This window comes from Haliaeetus leucocephalus, unplaced genomic scaffold, assembly GCF_000737465.1.
Source record: "Haliaeetus leucocephalus isolate CR32 unplaced genomic scaffold, Haliaeetus_leucocephalus-4.0 Scaffold915, whole genome shotgun sequence".
Classification (NCBI taxonomy): Eukaryota; Metazoa; Chordata; class Aves; order Accipitriformes; family Accipitridae; genus Haliaeetus; species Haliaeetus leucocephalus.
The window spans coordinates 440,508-459,140 of NW_010973351.1; the positions used below are offsets into that span (position 1 = coordinate 440,508).

General features: G+C 39.0%; 1 protein-coding gene across 1 annotated transcript in view; it reads right to left on the reverse strand.

The window, feature by feature from the left end:
• GABBR2 (gamma-aminobutyric acid (GABA) B receptor, 2) overlaps positions 1–18,633 on the reverse strand; it is a 383,598-nt gene that overhangs the window by 126,930 nt on the left and 238,035 nt on the right. Inside the window, exon 13 of the mRNA XM_010583585.1 lies at positions 13,590–13,712. Within this exon, the coding sequence (XP_010581887.1) occupies positions 13,590–13,712 (123 nt within the window). The remainder of the gene's footprint in view (positions 1–13,589; positions 13,713–18,633) is intronic.

Consider the following 18,633-nt stretch of genomic DNA (forward strand, 5'->3'; position numbering starts at 1 on the left):
GTTGGCCAGTTTGGGTCAGGGGCCCTGGCTGGGCATGAGAAGCTGAAAAATCCTTGACTCTAGTCTAAACACTACTGAGCAACAACTGAAAACATCAGTGTTATCAACATTCTTCACACACTGAACTCAAAACACAGCGCTGTACCAGCTACTAGGAAGACAGTTAACTCTATCCCAGCTGAAACCAGGACAAGACAACACTGAGTTTCTTTAAATGTACCTGAAAACCAAAAAAAATTGGATCCATGACATTGCTGGAGTTGAGGCGAGAAGTAAAGATGGCAAAAGAATGAAGTCTCAGCATTTTCTAGTGAAGAGACTGTTGACTAAATTTCTACACAACACCTTTCTTTTCAGGTAACAGAAATCAATTACTCTACCAGCATTCAGAAGATTTTAAATAAAATGATACATCGAGTATTCATTACATAATGCATGCCCAGAGATAATACTGCTGTATAATTGTCAAAAATATGCTGAGAAAAAATGTAGTTTGACAAAAAACTGACAAAAATCTGTAGTCTTTTGATGCAAATTGCTTTTAATCCAGAGGCCTGAAGGGCAGTCAGTGCTGTTCCTACATTTTAAAGGCTGTAAGGCACCTGGGATGAGAATGATGTCTAGGAATACCCAGAGGCAATTAGACAGGCTGAGAGATGACTGCCCTCCCACAGGGATGGACTGAGACACTTCATAAGCAGTGGTGTAGGACAGGTAGGCAGCTGCTACAGGTCACAGAACAACACCTGTGAGGTGCAGCAGTCTTGCTGCCTACTTAGCCTATACAAAGAGGAGACAATGTGTGCTGCGTAGACTACCACCAAAAAAAAAGGTCAAGGAGGGCTGCCAGGCAGCCACAGCTGTGGGGAGTGGGTCTCTCCCTTTGTGAGGCACTGTTTCCACATCTCTTTGGCACACAATCAGTGACAGCAGCAAGCCCAGCTCCCCCCTGTCCCCTCCAAATCTCTGACTCTTCTCAATTACCTTTGGCCACTATCACCTTCCCAAATTCTGCAAGACCTTCTTCTTAGGGCCCATCCCACCCTCATCCACTAGGAACTTGCTCCACCACTTCCACATAATTAAGTTAGTCAACATTTATATTCGATTCTTACCACAAAGCATTAGATCGGGTCTTACTGGGAAGCCTTGAGCTGACTGTCCACAAGCATGTCAACACCAGCCTGGTGGTACCTAAAGCACGGCCACCTGCAGTCAGGTCGTTGCCAGTCTTCTATAGCTGCTCACATGTAGGTACTGATCTAAAGCTGTGCTGCCCTAAGCCACAAGTTTGCTGTCCTTTCACAGGGTCCGTTTTATCAATGACCTGCAGATTATGGTAGTGAAAGGGAGCATGAGGCAAGATTTGGTAAGCATGAGAGTTCATGGACACGGGCAGAAGAAAGTATTACAGGAGTGTGGAGAAGCATGGAAGGAAGGCATGCTCTTCCCAGAGTACAAATGCAGCTGCTGGAGGTATAGAGACAGTTTGGAAAGTAGACTTTAGGGTGATTCAGGCCATTATAAAGCAAAAAGCCCCCATTTTTATAGCTTTTGAGAATATATATGTCACTGAAGCATTGCTAATGCATATTGGTCCCATTAACAATGTGGTTAACAGCTATTACGTGTTTCTTCTCTTTTCTCCAGGGAGAGAAGAATATACAGCAGGATGTTTTAAAATAAGAATACATATGCATAAACACATTCTGCTGGATACTGATGCTGGAGAGAGCTAATTCAGAAACAATCCTGGCTTTTGTAGGAGTGAGGAGATTTGTGATAATCTGCAATTTTTGTAGAGAAGTTCATTCTAGTGTTTGGCAGATCCAAAAAAAAAGCTTTTTCTCACTTAGATATGAAATATACATTTGAATTTTTAGAGTATGCTTATCAAAGAAGAAACAACTTTGCCCTCTAAAGTGAACCAATATTTACATACATAAAACATAGGCATCCAAAGTCTTGATTTACTACTGTATGGGAAACCCAAGCAGAGAATGGCCTAAAGCACTTGCAGTAAATATCCTGTGCTGGTACTAGCAGGTTTTTTAAATAGCTTTCAAAATGTCTGTATTTTCATGTCCAAACATATTGTATTGGTGTTTTGCACATGATAAGGTATAAACAACCTAAGACTGCATTGCTTTGCCAGGGTGGGACAGAGTCTTCAAGGTTTGGGTACAAATGTAGTATAGTATTACTTATGGATGCTGCTCTCTAAGAGTACTTAGAAACAGTGAGGAATCCAGGAGGACTAAATGCCAAAGTGAAATGATCTGTAGTGCACAGACGTAAAGAGGATGGCCTTGTGCGTGGAAGTTCTTCTTCAGGCCTTCTCCCCACCAGCAAAAAGTCTGTTTTACATGGGTTAAGTTTCCAGCACTCTGCCATCTGCTTATTGCCTGGGTGTGCGCCCATGCTGTCTAGCTAGCTCACCGAGTGTCTCCCTGTGTATGCTAGAAACAGAAGTGCTCCACGTGGCACTTCGCCTCTAAGTAAAAGTACATCAGTACCTATTAAGTTTGAGTAGCACTGAAGTCGGTTTAGTGCAAAGCCAAGGTGTGTCTTTTAGATGAGAGAGCATTACTTCATGGTCAAGCACGGCATAAAGATCTTGTGGCAGGTGACTAGATGGCTTGCTTCTCCCCACTGACAGCAGGACTAATCCATCACTGCCATTAATGCGTTTCAGTACAATGTCTTGGCCAGAACTCAGGACATTCCGGGTGAATGATACTGACTATAATCACTTATACTATAAGCTGAGGTTTGCCTTCTCCATCAGATTGCTCATGACTAAAGGTATGGTTTTAAAGGAGTACCAGGAAACCCAGGGTGTGTCTTTTCGGTATCAGTCTATTAAACATTTGAAGGAACAAGGGAATATTCTTCCCACCAAAGCAGCATTAATTACATTAGATAATTTGTTATCCTAAATAGCTATTTTAACGCAGGATTCACTATCTTCAGATCTTCAGTCTGGTAGAAGGATTTTATTGGTCTCTATTGCAGCCTCAGCATATTCTTGGAGTAATTCATTATGCTTCGTTTCATCTGCATCAGCATCTGTTTCCTGACATAAGCATTAAAATCTGTCTTTCTCTATACAGTGGTGGTTGCTTCCAGAAAACAACAGAGAGATGTTACAGGGCTACAGAGGGCTGAACATTGAATGCCCAGGATAGAATGCAACAAGAAAGATTAATCAGTTCCTGGAGTCTGTTTTTTGGAAGTTTTTCTTAATCAGGCTTTGGCATTTGATGGAGGGAGAGTCTTCTTGTCTTTCTTGCTTCTGATACTAAGAACAACTCAAATCACTGACAAAAGAGCGAAAAATGTTCCTGTCTGGATTATAATGCCTCTAAATCTCAACACTTAATATGCAGTTCAAGTAAAAATGTGTCCAGAGAGCCCTCAGAGATTTATCTCTGAAAGAACGAGGAAAGCATGTGAGGAGATGAGCTTCTAAGCCCTTGCAAGTGTGGCACTGCTGAACAAATGCTGAAATATGCTAAAGCCAGGTATATCGCTATTTTGTAGTCACTTCCTGACTGTCAAAAAAGCATCAGTGTTGATCTCTACCAACTCTGTAGCTGTTTGCAGTCTTATAATGGAGCACAAAACCAATGTTAACTTTGGCTCTGGCTTCAGCCTTCAGAGGAATAAATCTGAATGTATGCTATGTATTTGAAGTTTAAAGTGAAGAAGTGCCACTGGCTCTATCATGCACTGAGACTCCTCAGTGAATGAATAAAACTGTCACAGTGCCTTCTGCGTGAACCAGCCAGGTAACACTGACAGATGATATGTCTGTTGCTTTTAATGGTGATCAGGCTGTGAATCATTTACTGGTAGTCTCACACTATACACAGCAATCTCAGTAGTGTTGTTACCAAAAGCGGTAAATGGCTGCTCTTAATCCATGCATATGTAATGATTTTACTGGTGTTAGATATCTGCCCTCTGATTTCCTTTCCTCCAATAGTCCATTTCTATTAGGACTGGGGATTATACCCTGAAATCCCAAAGGGAGAACAATAGTCTGGATTGCCAAATGCAGTGGAAAGGATGGGTCCTGCTGGGTACCTCTGGTAGCTGAGTCCTCAGAACCGGAGAAGCTATAGCAAAGCGTTTGCAAAGCAGCAGCGACATGCCAGAAGTGTGACCACATAACAGCAGCACAAGTAACAATAATTACACACTAAGAAAAAAACAGTATCATGCTTCCATATTCCAGAGCAATATTTCCACCCTAAGAACCATAATTCCGTACTAAAATCAGTGCGGCTCAACAGCACAAGCAGGAAAATATGCAGACAAAAATGTTGAGGTTAACTGAGTCTAAAGATTTGTGAGGAGAGTAACTGAGTGGGTCATATGATGACAAATGGAATTTGATTTCAATAACTGTAAAGCCATTTTTACCTAAAACCAGTGGAACTACTTACACATTTTCTCAGGGTCTTAATTACTGCATGGAAGTGATCTGGGAATCACTTTGACAGTAAAGTCCAAAACTTTGTTTAATGGTGTACAACAGTGAAAAAGAATACGCGAAATATAAGGAACAGGATGAATAATAGATAAAACCAGTACACAGGTCTTCTAAAATATGCAATATTAGTCATCCTAACCAAAAAGGATGCTTTAGAATTTCTGTGTCATAGGAAAAAGAGCTTAATAAGATCGGGACTGTCTACCAAAGAAAGAAAAGGAAAATAAGGTTATATAGTAAATACACAGATGTATAGTAATGTATGGTACTGCAAAAGTAGATGTCAAAGATTCAATTTTGTTTTCCCCTAAAAGAAAAATGATGTATGTTCAATAGGCCTGAAAAGCAACATTTCCAAAACTGAAAAAGGAAGTTCTTCACACAGTGCCTAATTAGCAATTACACTGAACTGTGAAAAGTTAGCAAGAGTCAAGAACGACTGACCTTTATGGGAATAACAGAAGTATTCAAATAGTGAGCGTATAAAACAGTTATGAGATACACACAACAACCATACATTTGAGGTCACTACTCAAGATGAACCATGACTGAAAATTTAAGCGTGACCGATGAACTCTCAGATGCGCACTACCCGTTTCTAGCACCCACCTCTGAAAGTATTTGTGCCAGTCATTGTTGCAAACAAGCTGCTGAACAAGACGAATTACAAGTCTTGTCGATGATCGTGGCTCCTACGTTCCTGAGGTTGGGAAGAAGCATTTATTGGGAAGTGAACAATGGAGCCAGAACCAAAATTGGAATTGCTTATTGAAGAGGAATAAATGCCAGCAAGCCTCGTCTTATTAAGTAGCTGAAGAAGCAGCAGCCATTCATCCTGCCATTTTGGAACTGACCCTGCCCTGTTTCTTTATTTTTGCCAATTTGATACGTGTTTCCATGGGAACAGAAGCAGGACTAGCCACCAGCTGAGTCAATCTCAGCTGCTGGCTCCCAGTTCTCCTGTTTTGTTTCGTTTCCTTGGAAACTGATGTCAAACGAGAAAGAGAAGTAAACCAGCTTTTGCTCTTTAATATTTACTCTTTCTTTGGACCTGCTCTAGATCCTCTGGGCCAGTGGAAGGTTTACAGCTGACTCTAATGACCATTCATTTTCCTCCTCTCTGGAACAGCTGCCAGCCACCGGTGGGCCCCAGCAGATGCAAGTAAGAGTTCTCAGTTTCAGCTACTGCTGGCGGGCCGCCTGCTGTGAGCTACAATGGCAGGGTTTGAAAGCAGGCTCCAGATTTCAGGAGACATTTGGCTCCCATAGTCTGTAATATTTCAAATTGGAAGGAAAGAAATTAAATTTATTTAAAAAATAGTCGGGGAAACAGATGGGCGTAATGATATTTAGAGAACAAATTGACTAACAAGCTCTGACCTGCATTAGACTGAACACCCCCAGAAACTACTTCAGCCAATTATATTCTTCATTTCATAATGTACGTTTGACAAAGTTCTCTCTAATCCAGCTGTTAGCTGACTTGAATAGCCCAACAGCACAATGTAAACAACACCCCCTAAACACATCTGTTTCTGCATATGTATATATGCAGAAAAAGAACATGATCTGATTGTTTCAAAATGACAAAGAATCTACATAAATCTACTTGAGCACATGAATTTGAACCAGACAGCTTTACCAATTCCAGACCTATGTTACTCCCACATTTTTATCACATGTATACAAACACACACACCCTCTTTTGTATATAATCTTGGGCCAGAGTATTTTCCAGTCCTTACAGCAGCAGTGTCACGACTGAAGATGAATATTTAAGCAAAAAAATAATAAAGAATGCGAAAAAAAAAATTTAAAAGAATATTAAAGTATCTGAAAGAACCCTAGAAAAACAGGCAGGCAACTAATCTCTGACTTAAGTAAAATTTTCTATGAAAATGATACTTGATCTACATCTGTGCAGTTGCATCCCAATTTTCACATATCTTTTGTTTAAAAATGTAGAGACAAATCAATTTCACAAGACAAAAGGCTGTCCTAAAGAAAAGTTTTATATTCGGTGGCCTCTGGTCTTAGGCAACTAGTCTAACCTTTAGGGTACAGCACCATGCTCACCTTGGGCATGCTTTTACCCTTCCTTTTCTTTCACACCTAATATATGAACTCCCTCCTCAGTTTTCTTTACATCACATCTCGGTCATGTTCACACAACTCTCACTTATCAGCGGCCTGGCATTACTACCATGAGTAACTTCTAGAATTGTGTATTTAGTTGAATCCACATACAGGCCACATAATATCTCGGGAATATTCATTCCTTCAGGTACTGCACTAGGAGCAGTCTCACAGAAAAGACAATCAGATACCCAGGAACAACATTTATTCTTCCAGTCTTCTTGCACTTGCATCCATCTACCAAGAATATACTTGACATCTTTGGGTGCTCAGAGAGTTGTGTCAAGTCAGCTAACATTGTGATTTTGTTCTGGGTTAGTTATTTGAATGAAAAACTTAGGCAACTGTAATTAAGTCAGACTTATTCTATCTTATTCAAAGAGATGTAAAATGTACTGAATTTACCTAGTCTATTTATGGGTTTCTTCCAGCTGAACTTAAAATCAAAATCTAAAATCCCATCTTCCTCTATATCACTAAGACTTTGCATTGCAAACAAGATAATAATCTTTAGGTTTGCTGCTGCAGCTGCAGTCAGGAAAGACCATTTCACTTTATGTTGAGCTTTGCAATATCCCTCCAGAATTTTTCGCAATCGGGCCTCATTTTTATTTTCTGGAATAATTTATTATAACCACTAAAATTTTGTCATCTCATCATTCACTTCCTTTTCCACTGAGCAATATAGGTCTCTGCACAGGGACTGGGACTTGTCCTGAAGGACTCCACAGGCCACATCCCTCCTTCCTGAAAAATGAACTTTTATTTATTCCTTAATTCAATTCTGTTTCCTTGTTCTAAAGGATTTTATATCCATTTGAGGGCTTCTCTCTTATTCCATGGCCATTTAATTTCCATGAGAGCCTTTGATGAAAGAGGTCCTTTTTGGGAGACCTAGCAGGCTGTGGCAGCTTTTGTTCACATGCCTGCTGGCGTCTTCAAAGGGCTTCACTGAGTTTTTGAATTATTTGTTCCTTCACAAGTGACATGTCAACTGTTCCTCAATGTAACATATATATTTCTAATTCCACTCCTGATTATAATTTTTATAAGTTGGCCTGCTACAGACATTAACTTACAAGTTTGAGGCTTCCACTCTGTCTTGAAGTCATGGCAAGACATTTGCAACTTTTCACTCAGATATCAAAGCAGTTCTGAGCTAGTGACTACATACTGCTGTCAGTAGTTTGACTATTACTCCTTTGAATTGCTTTAGAAAGCCTGAGAGAATATAATCTGTTTCCAGCGATTGATTTCTGATCGGTTTCTCTATTCCTACCAGCAACTCCAGTCACTCCTCAATGAGTTCATCAGGAAGGTTCTAGCATAGCAATCTCCACAAGCTCTTCCACAAAGAATTTTGCTGAACAAAGCAGTAAAGCAATCATTTAATTGTTCTACATGGCCTTGTTTTCTGCAAGTAATGCTCTTACACTCTGATCAAATATTGTCCCCAAAGATTCCCTGGCAAACTTCCTGCTACTGATATTTAGAGAAAGATTTATCTTTTTTTTTTTTTGCCTTTTGCAAGATGTTTTTTTAGACTGCTTTATTGTATTCTACATTTAACTTACCAGACTTATGATCCTTCCTATCTTCCTCATTTGGATACAACTTTGGTTTTTTGAAGGATGTCTTCCTGCTGTTTCGTCATGCTGAGTCTCTTCTTTTTCAAGTCTTACTTGATGTGTGGCATGTTTTTACTCTGTCTCCAATATGATATTCTTAATACTCTCTAGGCCACCTGCAAAGATTTAACTCTCTACAGTGTCCTCTTTAATGTCTCTTTAAGAGAGTCATTCCACTTTTTGAAGTTGAGTTCCACTCTACGGATCTTTTTTGGTTGTTGCTTCTTCAAAGCTATCAAAGCTGAGAACAATGTATTTGCAGCTACAGAAAAGTCCTTCAGATATCAACACTTTGGAACAGATTCTGTATGCTATTCAGAATGAAATCAAGGGTTAATTCTCTCTTTGTGGGTTCTCTAGTCTGTTGAATTACAAAGCAGTCACCTCTCCTAAATGAGTTCGTCTGAGCAGCACATTCGTCCAGTTTACATAGTGATTTTCGCTTTTGCAATTTTTATGACTCTCTCAACGTACCAGTCAAAGCTGACCCTCTGGCTTGTTATTTAGTAATATGTGTCCGATAGCATGGTTATACACTTGGAATGCATAGGAATTCTGCCTCACTCGCTGAAATGATTAATTTGTTAATCTGAATTGACTCCAAGTTTTCTTTAACAGACTGCACTACTCTGCCACTGGCCTGGCCTACTCAATCTTTCCTGCATATTAGTATTTTTGTTACAGCAATGCCCTCATATAAAGCTGGGTATTCTTAGTTTCCACATTTTGTTTCTATATCAATGCTAGAAGCCCAAATAGGATGTGTCTCATTGATCTGTTTTTCTCTACCTTCTAAAGTGGTACTTTATTCTGGTTTTTTCTCCATTTCATGTTTATTACCATCCCAGGACAATTATGTGTGAAACCTTAAATACTGGTATTCCAGATACCAGAATGAAGTTTAATTTTAAATGCTGATAATGTTATCATAAGGTTGCACAAGAGGAAACATCGCAGAGATAACTACATAACTGGTACTAAGACATCAAGGAATGCAAAGGTTGCTGCCCTGGATAAAGAGGTTTTAAAATTCTACAAGAAATATTGGCATGCAGTATGCAAAGTATTACTTTTATTGAGTCTAACACTAATGCAAGATCTTTTTACTTTGGGAATTATAAAATCTAGCCTATGTCCCCTAGTATACAAGTTCTTATATGTTAAACATCATCATTGGTTACCTTCCAAGGCCAGAGTGATTCAATCTGTGTCATAGATATTTGTGTTGGGAGAAGACAAGCCAGTCAGATGCTTTCAAGAGTAAAAGAATTACTATACCATTGTACTACGAGCAAGAGGTGAGCGTGACCATGTCTACACACAGACTTACTGAACTGTAGTAAGTACCTAATTGATTTATGATATGGCTACTGCACAGGGAGAGCAGATTCCACTTTGTAAAGGATTTTGCTACTTCAGACTGTGGATTCATTCCAGTGCAGGTGTGTCAGTGAGCAACTGAAAATAGAGCAAGCTGGTTTCCTATGTATTTTTTGTCTTGTGGCTCGATTCTTTTTGTCTAATTAAGTGTGAAGCTCCCCTGTAGCAGGTAATTTATAATACTTGTCTTTAGATGGAGGGATAAACACACTCTGCAACCCTCATCTTAGTGTAGACACTACCAGAACCTCTCCTCACCACAGCTGGCTGTTTCCATCAAATCTGTAGCAGTGCTATCTCCTTAAGAACTGTATCTGCTCTGTCAGGTTTGACTGAAACTGGCAAACAAAGTTTGTTAGGCAGTAGGAAAAAACACATGGAGCACCCTTGCACATAAACATTGCCTTCTTAAGAAACCAGGACAAAATCCAGACGGTTGGAAGAAGGTGGTGGAGCCTTGCCACTGGGGAAAAGCTCTTCCACAGCTACATACACAGAAGCACCATAATTCCTCATGGCCTGTCGAGCCCAAGAACCCGGCCGGCGGGACAGTAAAGGAGGATGCACTCCAGTTCACATGACCAGGAGAAACGTAATCTGGCAGGAACCTAGTCGAGATCTGATCATATCCACAGAGCATTTTGGTTACAACAAAAAAAGGTGAATTATGATGAAAAAAGAAAATTTCAAGTTCAGCCTAGCAAGAAGCTAGTGAGAAAAAAAGCAATTGGTCTCTTCACTGGTCTGAAACATTAGCAAAAGGAGAAATGTTACAGCTGGTGCAACAAACAAAACCAATGAACAGAGGTAACATTATGGATTAATTTCCATTTTTTACACTGCTACGTGAAGTTGAGAAGCATTTTGTGTCAGAAAATGCTTTTGCTTTATGTGAGAATCAAGCCTACAGTACTCTATATGAAGTGTACATAGGGGGAACCTTACAGTTCTTTGGCAGGAGATCAGCGTACAGCTATGGAAATTTTAACGTGGTCCCTGCCTTTATCTGTGACCTGTTTGCTTTTATCCAACGATTTTGTTGTCTATATATCATACACCAAATAACTGCCCTACTGATCGTTGGAGCATCTGAATGCTTTACAGCTCAGTCATTAAAACTTTTAACATGGTCTGTTGTGGCAGCCATAGATGTGCTTTTCAAAAAGATACCTGACATCTAGGGCTAGGATGCCAGAGACCAGTCTGAAAATTGGCAGACCAAACATCCCACCTGATTTCTTCCTTCTGTCAGGGGCAGAGAGTCACCACAAGCGCCTTCACTTCCCTTTGTATTTTTAGATGTAGACTGCCCATCCTCAGCTTTTAAGAGGCATGGATAGCTTGACTTTGCAAGCAACTCTGGAAAAGGAGTCTGGATTTTTAAAAAGTGCTTGATAATTTGTTGGTGTTGGTATTCAAATGAACTATTTTGTGAATAATGCCAAACAGCAAAGGACACTGTCCGTTTTTACGCTCCTCACCTTGGTTACTTTGATTAACATGTTTATGAAGACACAGTTAACAGAGGACCACCCGATAGCAGCCAAATGCAGAACTTTCACGTAGGAAGCCGACGAGTATTCATAGTTAAAACAGCACTCAAATGGTTCATTAGCTAGAATGACTGATTGCGTTCATAACTTTGGAGCTTATATTTAGTTTAGTCTCTATCACTTGGATCAACTTTAACTGAGAGAAAATAGCCTTTTAAAATTATTTCATGGAAACAAATGGGACAAGGAATATATGTGACACAGTATCCCTGAAATAAAACAGAAGCTTGCCTCCAGTAGTGTTTACTGTGTGGTAAGTACTTTTCAAACACACAAAAGATAATACCTGCTCAGGCAAGCTCAGCTAAAGAATTCACCATTGCAGAATGCACTTAAAACCCCTAAAATTAAAAAAAGATAATAATAATAATAATAACAACAATAATATCCATTATTGTTATTATTATTATTATTATTATTATTATTAAAGCAAACACAACTGTCATTTGCTTTTACTAAGGAGTTTCTGAGACCTGAAGAGATGGGCTTCAGGAAAGCAAATTGCAGTTCACCTCACTACTTATGTAAGATAAATACATATGTACAGTATTTTAATGACCAAATTTGCTTGCATAATACGTTTATTTCCTTCCCTCCCCAAATCCATTAGCTTAAAAAAACATTCTGTACAACTCATAGTAATAGCTAAGAGCTATAAGAGTAAGTTTAAGTCAATTCTGAGTGTTCAAAATATTACACATTCTTGTGTGTGCATTCAGTGAACGTGACTTTGCATGGGCTTACATAGTTCCCAGGGAATTTCAGTTCTGATACAAAGTTCAGGCAACCGGTGTGCAGCCCTGTGGTCTAGATAGCACCAAACGTGGAACAAACACACCAAGTTTTTAGTGGTATACGTTACATGACCAAAGAATATACACTGATAAGTTCAGATGGAAATTGCAATCATTTAAAACCGCAGCAAACATGATTTTTCAAATATATGGTATTTATGGTTTGATAACTTCACAGTTACTGCTGCTGCCTACAGAAATTTCACTGAAGTGATTCTGATATGACCAGGTATCAGGATCTTTAGTTATGGCTTCCCTTTGATCAGGGAAAAAAAATAGAAGTCCTTCTAACTCATTCACCCACAGCACTGGAATGAGCATTGTTTCAGTTTGATTTTGTGACTACTCATCATAATATGTTTGGGTTTATATGGGCAGTGAAACCGTTAACAACACTGACAATTGAAATATCAGTTGCAATGCAGTTGGAACAAAATGAAGTAAACAAGGCTATTGACAAGCTGCTATTGTTTCAAGCTCTACAAACACAGAGCAGAGATGTCTCCACAAGACAAATTTCACTTACATTTTCCATTTTTTGTTGACAACTGTAATAACTGGGGAATTTCTTCAAAAAAAGTTCAAACTCTAGGGAATGACTGGGAGGTATCTTTTCAGACTCTAAAATGATTTCTTGAAAGGCATCCCTTGCAGTTTAGGAGGCATCATTCTAAGAGATCTTCTACAAATTATATTCAAATAAAAACTAAAATCTTCTCCTAATAAAATTCCAGAGCTACGCTGCAAAGTAATAACAAAGTAAAAACAATGGAGTAAGATATCATATCTTTTTTTGCAAACGTTAACATCAGAAGAAAAAACTACCATTCTTTTTCTTACTGATTGCCAAGTATCGGAGAATAGAATAACATTTCTAGATTGTCCTTGTATAATCTAGTTTTCAGATATCACCAGTTTCCATATTGGAGGTAATAAACTCTCAAACACTGCTAATCTGCATACAGATAGAATTTTTTTTCCTAGTTCTGCATTGTTGCTGTCATGTTTCTTGCTGTCAGTTTGTCCAGAAAGCTCTACTTCTAGAAACCTACCACAATGCTGGAAAATTTGTACAAGTGGCATTAAGCTATTACCTGCTCCCTATCAAAATCTCTAGCGTGACCTTTCTGGGAATGACATTAAAATAGGAACAATCACTATGTGTGTGTATGCACATGCCATTACTGAAAATAAATATAGCAATAGGTAACACAATTCCTGGACATCTCCACAAAGAATGCAGTCTAAGCAGTGACCTCTCCTGCATTTATCTTGAATGAGCTCTTACTGAAATCTGCTAATGTGTTCTGATAATCTATTATTTATTGCAACAGACTCTAACAGAGAAGAGGACTCTCCTGTGTTTACAACACTTTCATCTAAAATCTCTCACAAGTGACAGAAATGTGGCACCTTCAACTACAGATACAATTTCTTTCGATTGCAGTTATTTCATTTCTGTTTGCTTTTGAAAAACAGAACCCTTCTTCCCCCCAAATACGCAGCTTTCGTATAACCTAGTGCATCTTTATCTTGGTCTCACAGAAAGCTATAGATACTGATACGCAACCATAAGTATTACTTGGGCTTGAGGACATACCTCCATGTTATACTTTTCCACTGTCCTTCTCAAAGGATCCACAACCTGCCAGCAAATCAGGATGCAAAGATCAATCAGTAGCATCCCTCCAACTATCACCAGTAGCTTCTGGTCTTTAATGATCTGGAGAGACAAAAAAAAAAAAAAAGAAAAAAAAAAGGGGGGAGATTCCCATGAGCCATAGATAGATCCCTGTACAGCTTTATTCTTAGATAGGGAGAAAAACACAGGTTGCTAATAAAAAGGGTTTTTAACAATGAATGAAGAAAAGTTTCAGAAATATCAAAAGATGAAAGCAGAAGACACAAATAATTTTAATTCATTTCATGATTATTAGAAGTATCTCAAGTGCATTGTGATTTCTAAAAAGAAATTGGGAAGACTCTTAAATATTAATATTGATGTCTGGGTTTAATATGAACTCCTGGTAAATGAAAAAAATACATTCTAGAGGGCAACTATTGTGTTTATGTATGCAAATGTGGAAAAGTGTTCATTACATCTCTCAGAGTAGCAGGAGTTGAGACAATTTTCACTAAGATTTACAGTGTTCACTTCTTCATAACCTTCTCAGAAGTGAAAAACACACTTGCAAGGTATGAAAAAATAAGTTCATTTCGGAGGTTTTGTATGTGTGTTTAACATTTGCCTCTGTTACCCAGGGAGCAGAAAGGAATGATGTATTTTTTCTATATTACAAACGTTAGAGCCTTTTATGCACATGCAACTTAAAACATGTTTTTAATTTTGGATGCATTTTAGGTTCAAAAAAGAAAACGAGTTGCTAATAAAATAACAAGCCAAACCATTACAGTCTTGTATAGCTGCATGCAATGCCTATATTATTTCTACTGTTATACACATAGCAACACAGAAAAAATACATTGCAAGTACATTATTTCAGTTGCAAAGTTGTAAGCATGTTCAAATATCAGACTTAAATTAACTTTATGTCAGTCAGTCCTCTTGTGCCCATGTTCATGTTTTTTTAAATTAATATGTTATTCTATTACTAATGAACACTCATCCAATATTCACAAGGTATTGCCAAATTGTTTTAACATGGACAAACCCACATATTTTTCCCAGTTTTTTTCTCAGAAACAGTTAGTTTAGTCCAAATGAAATATTCAAAAATATTAAGCCTGAGCAGCTTAATATAGTTGTGATTATTTCAGTTCAATTTGATAAACTTGTTAGGATTTTGAAAGCGCTCTATAAAGCCAGAAGTGTCAGCTAATCTTAATACAGGTGAGGCTGGTATTCCTGCCCAGAATAAATTGTGTTTGCATTGAATTCCTATCCAGCTTAAGGAAATGATAAAAATGAATACAATTTGAAATAATGTAAGAGGAACTGTAGAAAGTTTGTTTTTCATATTATTTAGTGAGATACATTCTTTATTTTGAAAGATGTTTCTGCAATATTATGCACCACTTTTTGTTAATCTACTAATTTATTCTCTAAATCACTTGGAGTAAACTAAGTGTAAGATCAAGGCTAGCAATCAGAATGACTTAAAGGACTTGATGCATTATTTTCACTTCCTGAGACCAGTTATTTAAATCCATGTAAATCCGTCATCATAAAGGACCAGAAAATGATGCTTTCCACATGTTTGCAGCAGTAATAAAGCAGTGTGTCCATCTCATCAGAGATGGCACAGGCATGCCTGGAGAGGGTGGGTGAAGGGGAAAGGTGCAGCTTTCGTGGTGGTAGCTCTCACTGCTGGATGGTTTGGCGAGGAGAATTTTGCAGGGAAAAGGTGTCTTGGTGGGAGGTGCAGGGGGAGGAAAACTGTTGCAATGTGTTTCCTCATAAAGCTAAAAAGGAAAGCAGATATTAAGCAAAGATTCTCAAGACACAGCTTAGTCCCTCGTCTTCTGTGGGAAAACATAACTATGCCTAACCTTTTAGTCATTTACCAAGCTGCAGTCAAAGCTGAAAAGGGACTGTTAGTCACTGAGGTTACCCTCTGTAGAAAAAGCCCATGAATTTTTTTATCTTTTCTAATGCCTCTAAATAGGACTTGGGCGAAACATACCTAGTGCTGCTCCTAGTATGAGTGGAGACATAGGAGAGAAAACCATGGGGAGTGAAGTCCAAAGAGAATTTGGATTTAGATGAAATGTAGACACCTCAACCCAAATTTCTTTCTCTCCCTCTTAAATGCCTAGGTAATTTATTTTATTGGCATATTTTAGTTGGTCTTTCTTTTTAACCGATGGGGTTTATTTTCCTGAAGTTAGCTGTTTAACCATTATGTACCTAGCCTCTCTCAGTAGCCAGTGGGCAGACGCAGAAGCCTTTGGAGGAAAATTCATCCCACCTATCTTGGGTACAATTTAGGATCAGAGAAATTAGTGTTCTGAAACGTGTCACTCCCTTCTTCATCCCTGCCCCGCCCCCCGAGAGGGTGTGAAGACAATTAACTTTAGCTAAAAATATGCATTTGAGAAACTTAAAGCTATGTGAAAAGAATCTGCCAGAAATGTTTCCCTCTGCTCTACTGAACCATAAAGGTTCCTTGTAAAAAACCCCAAACATCAGTAATGATGCCTTATCTTATCTTTCTAAGGAAAATAGTGAACATTTTACCTAGGGCAGGTAAAACATGTGACAACTAGCCCACTGTCTTCCAAATTTATATGGACTATATTGATATTGAAAGTAGGGTTGCATTAGATGCAGGTTTACCAACACCTGGCAATATTAATCAAACTGGTACAGCAATGCCAGAAGCAAAAGAGTGAAAGGATACTATTAAAAGCAGTAATACTGATAATCCGCTCACTAACAGGGTCAGAAGAAATCTCGTATTAACGCTTCCTATTCAGCATCACATTGCTAACCGCCCTTCCTTGCTCTTGTGCATCTTTTATTTGTACCTGACCTTGCACTACTGCAGATCAATATTTGTATTTGAGTTCACATGTAAGTTTGGTAACTGGTTTTTTGGGCAGGTAATTATTAGAACAAATAAAAGCAGAAATACAGCAAACAGTGGAGCTCTTCCTTGAATACCTCTTGGAGCATTTTCTCCTGCGTTATGTTGTGAATGGCCCTTTTCTGGACAGAAGGGGAGAGGTGCATAACAGCAGCTGTCACTGGCAGCAGGTATTATTCATCACTCACTTCTGCCAGACAGCCGGGAGGAAGGCGAGCAGAAGAAAGCCCATAAGACAACCTGAGGAAGCGATCTGCGCTACTGTAATGAGCAGAACTGCAAAACACAGCGCTACCAGTGCTGCAAGCGGGGTGAGCGGGCTGAGAGCAGGGCTCCTGCAGCTGCCACACACCCATCGCGACCCTGCTCCGTCCTTGGCAAAACCATTGCAGTCACGCAGCTCTGAAGCAGAACTCTTCACCAAAACGCTCGCTTTTCAGAACGAGACGTTGAGATTCAATTATTTTTTCACTTCTGCCAGCGATTAGCAGTTTGTCCTAACATAAATTTGCTCTGAGAAATGCCGTTGGTATATCACTAGCAGCATTTCTAAGAGGCTTGCTGATCTCCCCCCTCCACCCTCAGGAAGCCCAGCTTTCCCTCTCCCCAGCCATCACTCCCACCCACCAGCACTCCTTAAGTTCAGTACATTCACTCCTTGGGAAACACCAGATGCACTGAAGGAGTCTTGACTCAGATCTTGCGAATCCAACAGTTTCTCTGTCTGACAAAAGAAAGTCATGAGCAACTGAGGCTCCCTACAATCACATCTATCATTCTTCTTTCAGAGGAGGATTCTTATTTTTTCCCTTTTCATCTTCCTTCTAGCATACAGTAAATCAGCCTCGGGAGAAATGCAGGGTAGCTAATAAAATCAATTTTTGTGACTGCTCCTGGCTCCTCGCTGAAGCCAAGCTCTCGTACAGCAGCATCTGTGAGTAATATTTTCTACCATCTGTGATTGGATAGGTGAATCTGTCTCATCCTGGCAGATCTGCCCACTGTTATAAATGCCATTGCTACCAGTCTGGACTATATATCTGGATATGAAGCTATCTGTCCTCCAAACAAATTCACTCAGAACAGAAACTGGTAGGCCATTTTCTTCTCAGCAACATCGCTGTATGAGCAAATCAAAATTTTTCTGATAACTTGTGACCATTAAGACAAGTTCAAGATCAAAGTCATTAACTTCCAGGGACCTTGCGGTCTGATGACAGGAAATACAAAATCTGTCTAAAGCTCTGGGGTGAAGTTTCTGCTCATGAAACTCGTGGGGATTTTCTGCCACGGCAACTTCAACCATCCATTTGGTTATTATTTCACAGACCTTTTGTGAGGCATTTTTTCATTTGCTTTCTAAAGCACATCCATTGTGCCCTGCAGGACCCTATCCTCAACCAGTTTATGGGATCACCTGGCAATTTGGCAAACAACTGTAATTAAACATTAGGCTTGCTTTTTGTAGTTAAGGCTAAGGAAAACTTTTTGTTATTTCTTACCTCATTAGGAACCAACTCTGCAAATGTATAGGACATGGACCTTAAAGCTGAGCTCCATTCTAAACCAAGAACATAGTCTTACATATGAAGACTTACCCTCTCCTCCAGGATGCAACATTAGCTTTGTACTCTCTGAGTTCCACAAATAGCTTCCTAGTATGGATTGAACAGTTCTTTCTTTCAGAGTTACTTTCTTTATTACCAGGAATTTCACCTCCCTTTGTCAGAATAAAATATCTTTAAATTTAAAGGAAGATCTATTAGCTAAATCTTGGTGGTTTGGTTGGTTGGTTGGTTTGTTTTCTTGGTTTTTTTTTAAATTGAATTCATAGAAACATAGCAAGGCCAGGAGTATTTTTGAATCTATTTATAGGTTTTGAGATAAATATATATTTTCTTTTTCCTTGAAAATTTAGGGTTTTTTCTGTTTAAGAAGGCAATTCTGTTTTCTCTTCTGTAGATCAACCCTTTCTAGTCTAGCTGACAGATCTGTCCCTTGCCTTCTGGCACTAGCTGGGTAAACACTTAATGCTATTCAGTAACTGTTTTTTCAGTTGTCTCTTCCCCAGACTCCTGGGATGGAATCTGTAGAGAG